The sequence below is a fragment of the Wyeomyia smithii genome, chromosome 3 (genome assembly GCF_029784165.1).
Source record: "Wyeomyia smithii strain HCP4-BCI-WySm-NY-G18 chromosome 3, ASM2978416v1, whole genome shotgun sequence".
NCBI lineage: Eukaryota > Metazoa > Arthropoda > Insecta > Diptera > Culicidae > Wyeomyia > Wyeomyia smithii.
This window is the reverse complement of record NC_073696.1, coordinates 276,809,930-276,824,878: the sequence shown is the minus strand read 5'-3', so window position 1 is coordinate 276,824,878 and position 14,949 is coordinate 276,809,930. Positions and strand designations below refer to the sequence as shown.

General features: G+C 41.8%; 1 protein-coding gene across 1 annotated transcript; it reads right to left on the bottom strand.

Moving 5' to 3' along the window:
• Positions 1 to 452: 452 nt before the first annotated feature.
• LOC129729320 (uncharacterized) lies at positions 453 to 4,304 on the bottom strand. The gene has a single exon (XM_055687830.1). It carries the CDS (start codon positions 4,302 to 4,304, stop codon positions 453 to 455), a length of 3,852 nt encoding a protein of 1,283 aa, XP_055543805.1.
• Between the last annotated feature and the right edge of the window lie 10,645 nt (positions 4,305 to 14,949).

Here is a 14,949-nt window from a genome sequence, read left to right as displayed (position 1 = left end):
AAAGGTATTACTTTTAGCTTCGTTTTTAATAACGTATCAGCTAGTCATTGCATGATACAAACCTCGTTTTTAGACCGTACTTAGGACCGTACTATTAGATCGTAAGTTTTAGCTTCACAATTTTAATTATGCTTTTAATTTTTCACTTAGTTTTATTTAGTGTTCCAATTTTTAATAATTTTAGTAACTATTCGTGTATAGATATATAAGTAAACTGTTAGTTTAGCAAATTTTAATAGCCGCACGTTTTCGTTCACACCTCCAGTCGTCAGAATCTTTTTTTTCTTTTTTCCCTCGTTCTTCCGTTCTGCTGACGTTCTGTAGTGACAGCCAGTGGCGCTTTGACAACGCACAGAGCTGTGTGTCACTTTGACCGCTGCGTTTCGCATTGAAAGGGTTGGACCGAAGTGCGAAGCGATGAAAGATCGCGACACTCCCCCAGTACTTCGTGATCAAGGGTCCGACGTACTTACGGTTGCACTAAGGTCCAACACCGCAAGTTTTACGGCCGGTCTCTCCAGGATACCATTAGCTGTCTGCACCTGAGCGCGACGAACCTGTCCATGCTTCGACCGGATTGCATTCACTACCCGACCTTTGGGCCAACAGTTTCTCGGTAGCGTCTCATCCACCACGATGACAATATCTCCTTCGGCGATAGGCTTCACCGGCTGAAACCACTTCGTCCTTCGCGTCAACGTTGGTAGATATTCTGCTATCCATCGTTTCCAGAACCGGTTTGCGTAGATCTGGGACATCTTCCAGGTGTGTTTCAGGGCATGATACTTATCGTCGAACGCGATCGGGGGCTTAGAACCGTCTGACGATCCGAGTAAGAAATGGTTCGGTGTGAGTGGGGATGACATTTCGTCATCCAGCGGTAGCTCGGTTAAGGGTCTAGAATTTACGATTAGTTCGATCTCCGCCATCATGTTTCTTAAAAGCTCGTCGGTGGGTGTGCGCGAAATTTGGAGGTGCTTTAGAGTTTTTTTAACAGACTGAACGAGACGTTCCCAGGCTCCGCCGAAGTGTGGAGATGCAGGTGGGTTAAATGTCCATTTTGTGTCACTAGTGACAAAATATTCCATCAACTTCTCCTGATTCAGCTTCTCTAGCTCTTGCTTTAGCTCGCGACTGGCTCCAACGAAGTTAGTTCCCCGATCACTCACTATTTCGAGGGGCGTACCTCTTCTGGCAATAAAATTCCTGATGGCAAGTATGCATGAATCTGTTGTGAGACTGTGTGCAATTCCTAGGTGTATGGCTCTAACGGTGAGGCAAGTTATCAATACCCCCCAACGTTTTTCGGTTCGTCTTCCAACAACAACATACATCGGACCGAAATAGTCGATGCCTATGTAGGAGAAGGGGCGACAAAAGGCCTTCAACCGCGTAGAAGGAAGTGCGGACATCTCTGGGGCAAACGGCTTCGCAAGGCGGTTTTTACAATACTGGCATCCTGCACGCACCCGGTTATAAGCTGAGCGAAGCTGAGGCACATAGAACCTACGCTGAATTTGGCTGAGCACGGTCTGGTGGTTGATATGACAATATCTTTGGTGAATTTCAGCGATAATGAGGTCTGTAACAGGATGACGTTTGGGCAGCAGTACCGGATGCTTGGTACGCTCGTCCACAAATTCGCACGCGTCTATTCGGCCTTTCATACGTAGAATCCCATCTTCGGAAATGAATGGACTCAACCTGTACAACGGACTACTTTTCGGTAATGCTTTCTTCCAGGGTACCTTGTTCGGTTTGTGCAGTGACTCTATTTCAGGAGCGAACACAGCATTCTGCACCAGTTTGAGGATGAAAATTTCTGCTTCCTTGAGCTCTTTTTGAGTCAGTACTCCAGTAACGATATTCTGCTTCGCTTTTTTCCTACGAACGTTCGCTGGGAACCGTTTCACAAATGCCACCTGGCGTAGAAGCCGTTTCCATTGTGAGAACTTCTCCCATCGAAACAGCGCACGCTCTTCGACGTGATGGAGCACGTTTGGACGTATTTCCTCGACGGTGTGCCCGTGATTCAAAGTTGTAACGGGCCATTCAACCCTTTGATCCCACAGGTATTCAGGACCTCGAAACCAGCGACTTGTAGGAGACAGATCCGGCAACCTCTGCCACTTCGTGGCATCATCAGCACCGTTTAGTTTCGACGGAATCCAGTTCCATTCAGTTGGTTCGGTCAACTCCAGCATTTCACTGACTCGTACTGCAACGAACTGGCTATATTTACGGTGGTCCGAATTTATCCAGCAAAGCACGTCACGTGAATCTGTCCAAAAAAATCTTTGAGTGGGTTTCAATGTGTGCGACTCCATTACATCGTTCGCCAAACGGGCTCCGATTACTGCCGCTTGAAGTTCCAGCCTAGGAATCGACACGTACCTCAGGGGTGCCACTCGGGTCTTAGCCCCGATTATCGCGCACTCAATGGTGTCATGTTCTTCGAAGCGTAGGTACGCAACTGCTGCGAATCCGTTTTCAGACGCGTCGACGAATATATGTAGCTGTATCCGATTTTGTTCTCCAATGCCAGTTTTCTCTCGGTAACACCTTGGAACTCGTACATCCTCCACGTGAGGAAGAACTCTTAGCCACATTTGCCACTTCTCCCATTGCTCACTTGCGATGTGCCCGTCCCAATTAACACCACTGCGCCAGATCCCTTGAAGCAAGATTTTCAAGAACATCAGGAAATTTGCCAGTAATCTAAGCGGATCGTACACCATCATCAGGGTGCTCAAAATCTGACGCTTTGTCGGTATGACGCGGCCTTGTAGTAAATCTGCACTTATCCTCGGAGAAACTTTGAAAGTAAAAGTATCGGAAGCGGTGCACCACCACATACCAAGAACTTTCTCCGTCCCCAACTCGCTCGACAGATTTAAGCTTTTTTCGCCCGGCTCCGCCTCCAATTCTTGAAGTACTCGCTTTGAGTTCGACAGCCAATTACGTATTTCGAATCCAGCCTGTGAGTGGATAAAACGGACGTCTTTTGCAAGCTTCACCGCCGCCTCTTCCGACTCCTCACTAGAAAGCATACCGTTAACATAATGCTCTTTCAGTATAGCCTCGGCCGCTCTTGGAAAGCGGGATTGGTATCGTAGTGCGTTATGGTTTTTAACGAACTGCGCACAACTAGGTGAGCACGTCGCCCCGAATGTCATAACTTTCATCGCGTAGACATCTGGACTTCGGGATTGATCGCCATCGCGCCACAGGAATCTTTGGCATTGCTGGTCGGTTCTGTTCACCAACACCTGGTGGAACATCTCGCGAATATCACCCGTAACAGCAATTCGGAACTCCCGGAAACGGTGTAACACAGACGGAAGAGAAGTAAGTTGGTCCGGACCACTGAGTAAAAATGAATTCAGCGAAGTTCCCGCCACCTTTGCAGCCGCATCCCAGACTATGCGAAGCTTTCCAGGCTTGTTTGGGTTAACCACGGGAAATATTGGGAGATACCAGACACGCGGGAATTCCTCGGACAGTTGAGTCTTTGTCAACTTCTCGATGTATCCGTTTCGCTGATAATCGTTGATCTTCTCCTTCAAAATTCGTGCCAGTTCGGGTTCTCTTTGCATACGCTTCTCTAAGCACACCAACCGCTTCATTGCCATTGGTTTACTGTCCGGTAGTTGAGCATTGTCGTAACGCCAGAGTAATCCGGTTTCATATCGCTTACCTTTCACCTGGGTCGACGATTCCAGCAAACGTACCGCTCGATCATCGTCTTTTGATAAAAGTGGCTTGGTAAAGCGCGCAACTCCGAGACTGTCTAACGAAAAATATGCTTTTACCGTGTTATGTAGTTCCGCATCCTTTCGCTCACAGCACGCGCATATATGGAGGTTATTACACGCCGGAGAGTCTGATACCGCTGGAGCAGCTGTCGACAACGGTCCAAAGATTATCCAACCTAGACGTGTTCTAGCAGCAATCGGTTCATGTATCATTCCCTCTCTGCTATCCAGCGCATGTCCCAGGTAGCAGTTATCTACTCCGATGAGTATCCTTGGTTGAACGTTCTGATATGAGTCAGTTGGTAAATCCGTCAAATAATCGTATTGGTGTACCAGTTCGTTCATGTTCAAAGTTTGTCGCGGTAGAGCAAGATTTTCAACAGTATGCACCTTCGGAATCCAATACCTCCTCGTGTTTTGCGCTCCAGAAATCTCCAACGCAAGTTTTACGGAATTAGCTTCTTGCCGTTGTTGGTTCGCTGTCCATCCCAGACATAACGGATATGATTCGCCTTCGATTCCCAGCTCTTCCAAAAGGCCGTGCTCCATTAAAGTTACTGACGAGCCTTCATCCAGGAAAACGAAAGTGTGAACAGATTTTCCCCTTCCATAAACGACTATCGGAGCGTATCTGAAAAGAATCTCAGAGGTCTTACTGACATGAGCATTGCAGCTTGCGGTATTATTTTTCGTGGCATCTAATGAAGTTGATGGTGGAGAATTTGCATTCCGCTGGTATCTAGAGTCATCGTGTAACAGCTTGTGGTGCAGATAAGAACAACCGTTTCTGCCGCAAACTTGTTTAATCGCACACGCTCCAAAATGCTTCGTCAGACACTTCCGGCATAGTTTATTTTCCTTCAATGCTGTCCATCTGGCTCCCACATCAAATGCATCCCACATCAAATGCCAGAAACTTTTTACAGTTCTCCACCTTACTGCATTCACTGTGACAGATGACGCTTTGTTTATTTGCCGGTTTCGCCGTCTGACTGTAGGGGGTCCCTGTGTTGGACGCTGAGCTCGAACTAGATTCAAGGTGTACACATACCTCTTCCTTACGACCACGTCTCTCAGGTTTTCCAATGAAAGGGCCAATCGATGACGGGACTGAAACCACGCAAGCTGCTTCAACCAGCTCACCGAGCCAGTCACTAAAATCCGCTAGCGTAACTGCATTCAATGTCTGGCGTCGTCTCGCCCAGTCCAGTTTGATGGATGGTGGTAGTCTCTCGACAAGTTCTTGAAGGAGTGCCACGTTACAAAGATGATCATTCAACCCACAGGCTACAATTGTGGCACACATATTCTGTACTGCGACTCCGAAATCGATTAAAGTTCCGAGTTTCTCGGTCTTCGGCGATGACATTTCCCGAATTTTGCATACCAAAGAGTGGACGATTACTTCCGGCCTGCCGAATAGCGTTCGCAATGTGTTTATAACGCCTTCAAGCCCCGCTGGATATAACAAACGACTACGTACTGATTCAAGTGCCTTTCCTCTTAAACAACGTTGAAGTCGCAGCAGATTCTCCTCGTTACTGTAGCCACACATTCTGGTGGTACTTTCATAGGAGGCAATAAACAGAGGCCACTCCTCAGCATTACCAGTGAAGATCGGGAGCTCTTTTGCCACTGCATGGCGCGCAGCAAGTTGACTTCCGCTCAGCTCATGAGACAAATCCGAACGTTGGTTCGGGTCGAAAGGATACGCATTGACGTTTAGATTACTGCGGTTGTTCAGTACCGAAGCATGACGAGACACTTCTATCGTCCTCAAACGTTCATCTAAACTTTTGGCTACGGAATCCTGTCTGTTTGCCATCTCCTGAAGCTGTTTCTCCATTCGTTCGACCGCCTTGCACATATCTGCAGCTACATGGTTTCCACTTTCTACTGCAGTTGAATTCGCATTTGGTGGAGGTACGACAGTCTGAGCCTTCAACTCCTCTCGGACCTGTTGCTCTTTTTCCCTTAATCGAATCTGGAATTGGCGCTGCAGGTCACTTACTGCATTCTGCATCTCTTGGTCCTTTTCTTGTAGCAATTTTTCGTACGCTTGTTGTTGTCCTTCGAACCTACTTTGCATTTGATCCATCATTCTTTGCAACTGTTGAAGTTGCAAGCTCTGTTGTTGTTGGTTGCTTGACGACTTTTTGTCCGCTCCACCCGGTGCAGGTATCGTAGTGGGGATCGATGCGTCCTGGGATGTACGCTCCGCTTCGCACGACGAACAACTCCAGTCTACGTCTTCGATTCCTGCATCGACACCTACGCACTTAAAATGAAACCATCGGCAACATTCGTCGCAGCACACCATTTGACTATTATCCGGATCATTGCACTCTCCACAACTCACACCCGGCTTAGGCCCTTTAGCACGACTATCTCTCGGCATATTTAAGCTCACCCCGATCGCGACTAAACGAAATTTTTAAAATGTTGCAAATGCAACGAGAAAGACAGTATTTTCCGATTTGATAACGTATATTTTGTAGATTGTAGCGTACGCAACGTAACGTTAAAAAATTCCTACCGGAGAAACATAATTGTACGGTAGTGAATAACTATTAGGTTAAGTTAATACTAAATTTTACATGTGTATATGGGTTTCAAATGAGTTTATGTGGGTAATGTACAATATAGCATGTAATGACTAATATATAGTATATAATAGGTAATTTATATAAGAATGAAAGATAAGTCGAAAAGCTTACGTTTAATGCCTCTTTTTTAACTCGTTTTCCTAGGCAATCAGTGACAATATTGTTTCCAGTTCTGTTTTCGTTAATTATTTGTTGAATTCTCTCGTAGACATTCGGGCAGCAGCTGAGCACCGTAAATATGAAAGGTATTACTTTTAGCTTCGTTTTTAGTAACGTATCAGCTAGTCATTGCATGATACAAACCTCGTTTTTAGACCGTACTTAGGACCGTACTATTAGGTCGTAAGTTTTAGCTTCACAATTTTAATTATGCTTTTAATTTTTCACTTAGTTTTATTTAGTGTTCCAATTTTAAATAATTTTAGTAACTATTCGTGTATAGATATATAAGTAAACTGTTAGTTTAGCAAATTTTAATAGCCGCACGTTTTCGTTCACACCTCCAGTCGTCAGAATCTTTTTTTTCTTTTTTCCCTCGTTCTTCCGTTCTGCTGACGTTCTGTAGTGACAGCCAGTGGCGCCTTGACAACGCACAGGGCTGTGTGTCACTTTGACCGCTGCGTTTCGCATTGAAAGGGTTGGACCGAAGTGCGAAGCGATGAAAGATCGCGACAATAACTTCAAACTTCAAGGCAACTTTTTTCGACATTTGTCGATCAGTGTAATAAAAAAAGGAAGTTTCAACTTGTTCAACGAGAACGGGAAATATTGAAATTTAAAATTTTCGTGGAAAAGGAAAAGAAAATTTTGACGCTAATTTTCGAACACGTTCATATGAGATACGTATCGATTCTATTAAACCAAGATCGATGGTATCAATGAATAATTTATCTAATAATCTGTAAAAAAATGCGTTTTAATGAGAAAATAATTACAATAATTAATTACATAACACTTACATGATTTTTTGCACAACCGAAAAACGCTTTCGAGTTCCCATTTTGGCCATATTGATCTCATATTCACCACTCAGTGTTACTATTTTGGCCGAATTGCCGTAGAATTGCGAAAAATTTCCCGACACTTCTTACAAATACAATGATAACTTTATCTAATTTATCTACTCTGTTGGATAAAGAAGTCTGTGATCCTGCATTCTGAAACCTTGGTCGCAGACAGACGTCCAAGCTGAGTTTCGAACTTGTGTAAAGTTTTTTGTAGTAGCAACCCGTAACCAGATAGCGCTACCAGTACCGCCAGCCTCGTGCACCAGCGAAAAAAAATGTATTGTAGCGATAAGGTCACCAGGCGGCGCTAGTGTACAAGTTCATAACGCAATTTACTTTGAAAATTTACACGGAAATTTTGATCAATGTTGTCCTTGCATTGACGTCTGTCTGCGCCTAGGTTATTTCAAAAAATCCATTGAAACCAACGTTGAATGCAACGGCAATTGGGTTTTTTAGCTATTCACGAATTTTCGATTTTTGTATATCATAGAGTGTAATTTTCTGAGTAAATCATGATTTTTTAAAACTTTATATTATTATCCTTCGTATTTTAAATGAAGAGTTAAAATTCGCTCCAAATCGCTACAATGACAGTTGGTGTATGGGCGAACTGTCATTGTAGCGATTTCGAGCAGATTTCGAGTACTTTTAAATCTTGATTTAAATAGCGAAGGACGACAGAAAAAAAAATTAAATCACGTTTTGCTAAAAAAATGCAGATCTTTCAGATGATATAAAAAACTAATATAGCTAAACAACCCAATTGGATATACATAAGGGGGGCAATGGAAATCGACTTATCGAAATTCGTTTAGAAGTAGGGCTCAAAAGTAAAAAATAAACACAAGGAAAAAGTAAAATGTAAAATGTAAAAAAACAAAAACAGAAAGGTAAAAAGTAAAAAATATAGAATAAAAATTGTCTTGGCTTTACTGCTTAAGCGTACAGTCGGTTTTTAACACGCTCCGTAAGCACCAGTTTAAGGACGATAGGCTTTTGTTTTCGAAAATCTCTGCGTTGGAATTCGGTTGATATTCCGGCGTCCTTCGTTGGTCAGTAGTGTAGTAAACTCTGGAGACAAAAAGGTTACACGGGCTTTGGTTGCCCGGATTATCGGTTGAACCGTCCGTCGAGATTGCAAGCCGGTTATGCTTCGAAAGTCGCAAGTGCTTTTCGTTCGTTAACCGTGATTTTTTCCGGATCTCTTTTGGTATTCTATTGGTGAAGTGATTGAAACGAAACTCGTATCCATTAATAGCAACATTACCCTGAAAATGTGTGAACTCAACAGAAAGCTTACCTGATTAACTAGTGAAAAATTGATAGCTAAAACTAGTATAGTAAAACTTTACTACTGTGGAAGTTGTGTGAGGATTTGAGGAACTAGGTCCGCTTAAACTGGGTGAGTACTAAATTACACCTAGTACTCATTCTTAATTTAAAACCCACAGCCGAGCCTGAATCTCACCCGAGCCTGAATGTCACCGAATGCATTGTAGCCTGCTTAGATGTTCAAAACGTCCCAAAAGACCAAATGAAGGAATGGCTAGAAGATCAAAAAATCGTAGACGTGGGGAAAATAACAAGAAAGTTCAACGAAAGCAGCATAAACACGCCTGCCCTATGTTTTGCACACTCTAAAGCTATGTTGAACAGCAAGTTCGAGAGCCCGTCACCTTGCTTCAGACCATCCAACGTCACAAACGCATCCGAAAATTCGAGATCTAACCGTGATGGCGAAAAAAGTTAAACTACTCCGTTCAGAAGTGTGCGCGTTCAAAGAACGCTACCCAACCGCGTCAAAAACGGACATAGTGCGGGACTTTATGGGTGCCGGATACGCCCGCGTTTCAACATATATAACATCTTAGCACTATTGGACAACAATCAGAGCATCAAGAGAAAGTCCGGTTCCGAACGGCCAACGACCCTGAGCGACAAGAAGCTCCAAAGGATGCTGAAGCGGAAGAGGAAGATCACATGTCAGGAAGCGGTAGTCCCGTCCACGCACTGGTCTCGGAGCTGCAGGCAATTTCGCAGTGGCAGCGGCTGAATAAGATGGTCAAGTCGAGTTTCCCGGCGAATCGCGACGTAGCGGTGGTGATGGAGGACGAGACCTATCTCACCCTGGTTGGCAACGAGCGGCAGGGCACTTCGTATTTTACTTCCCCCACGAAGGAAGTGAACTCAGGGGTGAAATTCATTTCACACACCAAGTTCCCCAAGAAGGTGCTGCTGTGGCTGACAATCAAATTACTTATGTTTTTAGTTTGGTTGCAATTTTCAACCATTTGTTTTTTTTTAAGCTCTGTCCAAAACTGCCCCCCTTTCCCCTACGAAGTGCCTGCCAAAAGTTGCGTCGTTCATCAAGAAATACCACGAAGGGCGAAGTCCTCAATGTTCAGGTAATCTTTTGTAGTTTTTATATAAAAATAAATAGCTTCTCAAAAATAAGTCGTGTTTCAAAAAATTGATCTAATAGCCCAAAACGGCATCTATTGTCCAAAGAAACGTTTATGTTAAATTTCAGCGAAATCAAACATGGTCGATTAAATTGGTTGCCCGTTTTTCTGTGGAATTACACTAAATCATCACGCAAAAGTTGGACTGTACGTAACCACATCAATATTGCGTCTTTTTAGAGCGTCTTTTGAGCTGTTTCGGAATCAGTACAACGAATGTGTGTTGTTCATTCATAACGCATTTGGTGCTCTAGCGAATGTTCACTGTATTGGACGGCTCAAAATCAAAACACTTTTAAAGTATTAACCGGTGCTAGTATAGACTACAGACGGTGTTATGAACAGATACGCAAAGAGTGAGGTCGAAAACTCCAAGTGAACCGTCAAATCGAGGCTCCAAGTGTGCAAAGTAAACAAACTCATGCGTGTTTCTTTTCGTACAGAATGTGTGTTGCGATCAGTTTATATTCTGTGAATCACGTGCAATTGTGGTTCCAACGAAAAATGTGTTCGTCATGCTCATGTGATGAGTGATGCATTGGAAATTATTATAATTGTATGAACAAGCATTGAAACTCAGTAATATATCCTTACAAAGTTTAGAAATTTCATTACACTTTCTAGTGCGTATGAAAAGTCATGCGAAAATAAATGTGGTTGCCAGAATTGTTTAAAATAAAATATTAGCAAAGGGTTGCCATATTTACTGCTTTTCTCTTTGCGTATCTCTTTATAACACAGTCTCTAGTATAGACCTAAGTGGCGACATCTGGCTTCTTACTATTCTTCCTCATCCACCTCTATGATCCCTGTTGTATTTTTCGTAAGTGATGACATTAACTCGGAAAATACTTGAATATTTTTATGCTGTTTATCACCATTTACACAATTCCTCCTGTAGGCGATAGTTTTACCGTCTGAGGGTTACCGGAGAATCTGCATCTTTAATATACTTAAAATCGCACGTGTCATCCATCAATGATTATGATTCATTCAATGACCCATCTGAATTGTACTCTCCGCACAAGCAATATGCCTCAACAGGTATGTTCCAAACTTAATCCAGAACGGATTCAACAGTAGAAATAAGCTCACACTACACTATTTAATCCCGACATTGAGCAGCGGTATGTTGTTCTTATGCTTCACGCAAAACCGTAATGACTCCTTGCGCACTTTTGGATCTTTTGGTAATTGATATTAGTGATGATCCAATGAGTAGAAAAGAGAGGTGAGGAGGAACCTTACTAACACTTGCACGCGCCCCTCTGCTCACCTCCCTCTGCCCAGAGTTGATGCCCAATAGTGACGTAGCTATTGGGATTTACCATTGAGCTCGTTTAGTTGTTTACATTTGAAGCATTTACTAATACTAGAAAAATGCACTCTCCTCCTCACCTCTCTTTTATGCTCATTGGTGATGATCCAAGTCGGATCTCTTTCTACACCCGTATTTGTACGCTTTGTACTTTATTTTAATGTTCACTTGAAATTATTTTAGATTGTAACAGGTGACATCATTAAAAAACATAAATCAAAACAACGAACAATGTTGCTCAGCAACACTGCCAGTAAGCCTGATGATAAATTTTAACGCACTCGGGGTTTTCAATTTCAGCCAATCAGCGAGTGGTTCCCAAAGTGGATCCAAATCTATACCCAGTTGTCTCCCCTTAGGTATAGACTAGAGATGGTCGGGTATGGGAAATTTGTTACCCGTACCCGACTAATCGAGAATTTTCAAACCCGTACCCGACCCGAACCCGAAGTCGTGTTTGTTTAAAATACCCGTACCCGACCCGAACCCGAAATTTTTTTTTTCCAACTACCCGTACCCGACCCGTACCCGAAAGGAAAATACCCCGAAATTGCCGGTACCCGACCCGTCCTGGATTTTTTTTTTAAAATACCTGGTTACCTACCACATTTTATGCACTGACTGTCATATGTGGTTTCTCGAGATGATGACCGGAGTTAGGCTAGAACCGATTGTTCATGTGAACGAATGTTGAAGAACCCAGAGTTCCAGGCGACATATTGGTTCTCTTGAATCCAGCGTAGCACCTGTCACTGATATTTATCACGCAGCAAAATATCTATTCATAACTGTGTACGGAGAATTTGGGTTCCATTTTTCGTGTTAGTTACCTCATATTAAAATTGATCAAGGATTTCTATTGTTTATTTTGTATGTATACGTATGATTCATATTAAATGCTGGAAATTTTTATTTTGTTTTCGAGAGATCAATAAAAATTCAATAGAATTTTTTTGAAAGATTCATAATAACTTTATAATGAACCAGATCGGAACAACTAGATCAGGATAAATTACCTTATAGTGGACCCCTTTATTTTATTAATTTGTGTTTGTGATGCAGACTGGCTGGATGTTTCCAGATGGAAGTTTTCTGAAAATCACTCACTGGCAGTGTTGGCAGGAAAAATGATTTGCAACATAAATTTCGACATACTCAACTTTGAACAGCTCTAGTATTTTTTTGGCACACCCTAGCTCTTTAGTGTCTTCGGTTAAGTTGTTAGGCATCAAAAATCCTACCATATGAAGTCATGAAACCTATGGTTTGAGCCATTTTGAGATCTTTAGAATGGAAAATGCAAAAAAGTTGGTTTTTCCATACAAATCTCCATATGAATTTAAAATGCAATGCGCCAAGCAGAGACAAAACCAATCGACTTCCAATAAATTCAGGATTGTTTGGGGCCCCAAATAGAACAAAAAAAACTTGGTTCTGGCTTTCTGCTATCAAATTTCGTTTTTTCCATATAACGATTTCCCACCCTAATATATATAACAGAACTTGTTATTCAATTGACAAAATAGTATACATTCTAACTAATTCTGATCTTTTTCTGCCAAAAACCTTACAAAACTTGCTATAATTCGTTGTAATTAGCAAGTAATTTTGATAGAAATTTTGATATTTTAACTATTATAGAAAGCAAGTTTAAAACGCAAGTTGATGCAAAACAGTGCGTAACAATATATCAAGATTGGTTATAATCCTGATATTTTTGACTGATCGGGATCCACTATATGTTAATTTACCCTACTAGAACAACACGGAGAATGATGAGAAATGCATGTCTGGTAGAGTTTAAAATAAACGACGAGTTTTATGTGCACATCGTAGCAACCTGGAATCTAAGATTCGGTATAACACAGATATTTCTGTACATGCGGCATCCCTGATCATAGTGCAAACCAAGACCTGGGAGGAAGAAACGGATACTACACTAAAAATCGGTCGAAACAGATGAAACGGACATTTGTCGTTTTTTGATAGCGTGTAACTATCTTCCTGCTGTAACCCGAGCATGACTCGAACTAAGTTTTTAGTAACATCAGGAATACTAAATGGGCAAATTTGTCTGTAAAACACAGATTTTTCTAGTCAGTTTCTTCAGATTTTTAAGTTTATATATATTTACGCAGACTTTTTTTTTGTTCACATATTTATTTGACACGATTTCGCAGAGTTGCATTATTTTACAATTTTAACCTCACTATTTTGTGAAACGAAAATCAACATTCAACCGTGATGAAGTGTATAGTTCGAAATTGTTACCAAACGACAGTTTTTTTGATACCCGAATAGTAATTACGAAGGAGGTATTCCACATATTACACGTTTTAACCCCAAAAATGCCTTAAAAATCGGCAAACTTTCAAAACTCGTAGCTTACCAAAGGACAGAAACATTATGTTCCAGAAAATATTATTATTTTAATGTGTGTATAAATGTTATCATGATAAGTATTTTTCGAATAAGTCCACGGTCAAGTAAAATGCAACCATCCTTCCACAGTGATGACGTTGCCGGTGCAACTACAAAATTGTCGCTACATAAAACAAAAGTTGGTTAAGCAATTCCTCAAATTTCAAAAGAAAGCCGGCTTGCACCGTAAATCCAGAAAGCACATGTTTAATAATCGAAATACGCTGGCAGGAATTACTGAAAGTTTATGAAATTTATTATTTTACGTAAAAATGAACCACAATATTTTGGGTAACCACACTGAATACAAAAAAATGCTTGCGTTGAATATTTTATCAAGTAAGGCGATACCTTCAAGTTATTACAATACCTGCTACTAAAAGATGCTTTTTTCTCCTGGTTCAAATTGATAACTCATTCTGATTCATTTGACCTTCCCACAGCTTCGTATCCGTTTCTCCCTCCCAGACAAAGACTATGCTAAAACACCTAGGCTTGAAAAGTTAATAATTAAATTCTTATAACGCACGAAAATCGAATTACCCGTACCCGAACCGAACCCGACCAGTTAAGAATTTTCTAAACCCGTACCCGACCCGAACCCGAAGCCTTGGTTTTTAAATTAACCGTACCCGACCCGAACCCGAAAAATATTTTTTGGCGTTACTCGAAACCCGACCCGAACCCGTCGGGTACGGGTCGGGTACGGGTATCGGGTAAAAATACCCGTACCCGACCATCTCTAGTATAGACCATCGCACGGTGACGTCACACGTCTGAGTTTGACAGCTACTGGTAACTTTGTTTACCTCCGGGTAATGCAGTATTATTTTCGATTTTAGATCATTTCAATGGTGACCAAAATGCACTTTAAATGTTGCGTGTGAGGAGCTAGCACACTAAAAATAATCATAAACTAAGTAAAATTTTACTACGCACACGATTGCTTCACCAGAAAAAAAGCATAAGACTCCAAACATAAACAAAGTTACCGCTATCTTTCAAGCAGCGTTGCCAGGTTATTTTTTTAAAAATCTGGAAAAGGCAAAATAAAAATCTGGAAAAAATCTGGCAGTCATTTCGTGGGGTGAAAGGTTAGTTTTTCGGATAAAAGTCTTGGGGTACGCAAAATTTGAGGTGACAAAATTGCAAAATTTCGCGCCAAAATTGAAGTGATGACCTTTTTGCGGAACAGAGAAAATAAAATCTGGATAAAATCTGGATCAACCATGAAAAACCTGGATAATTGGACATCAAAGCTGTTTACCTGGATACATGTTAAAAAATCTGGATAATCCAGCTAAAAATAAATACCTGGCAACGCTGCTTTCAAGAAAGTGATGTTAAAGAGATTCGGTGCGATGGTCTATTGCCATG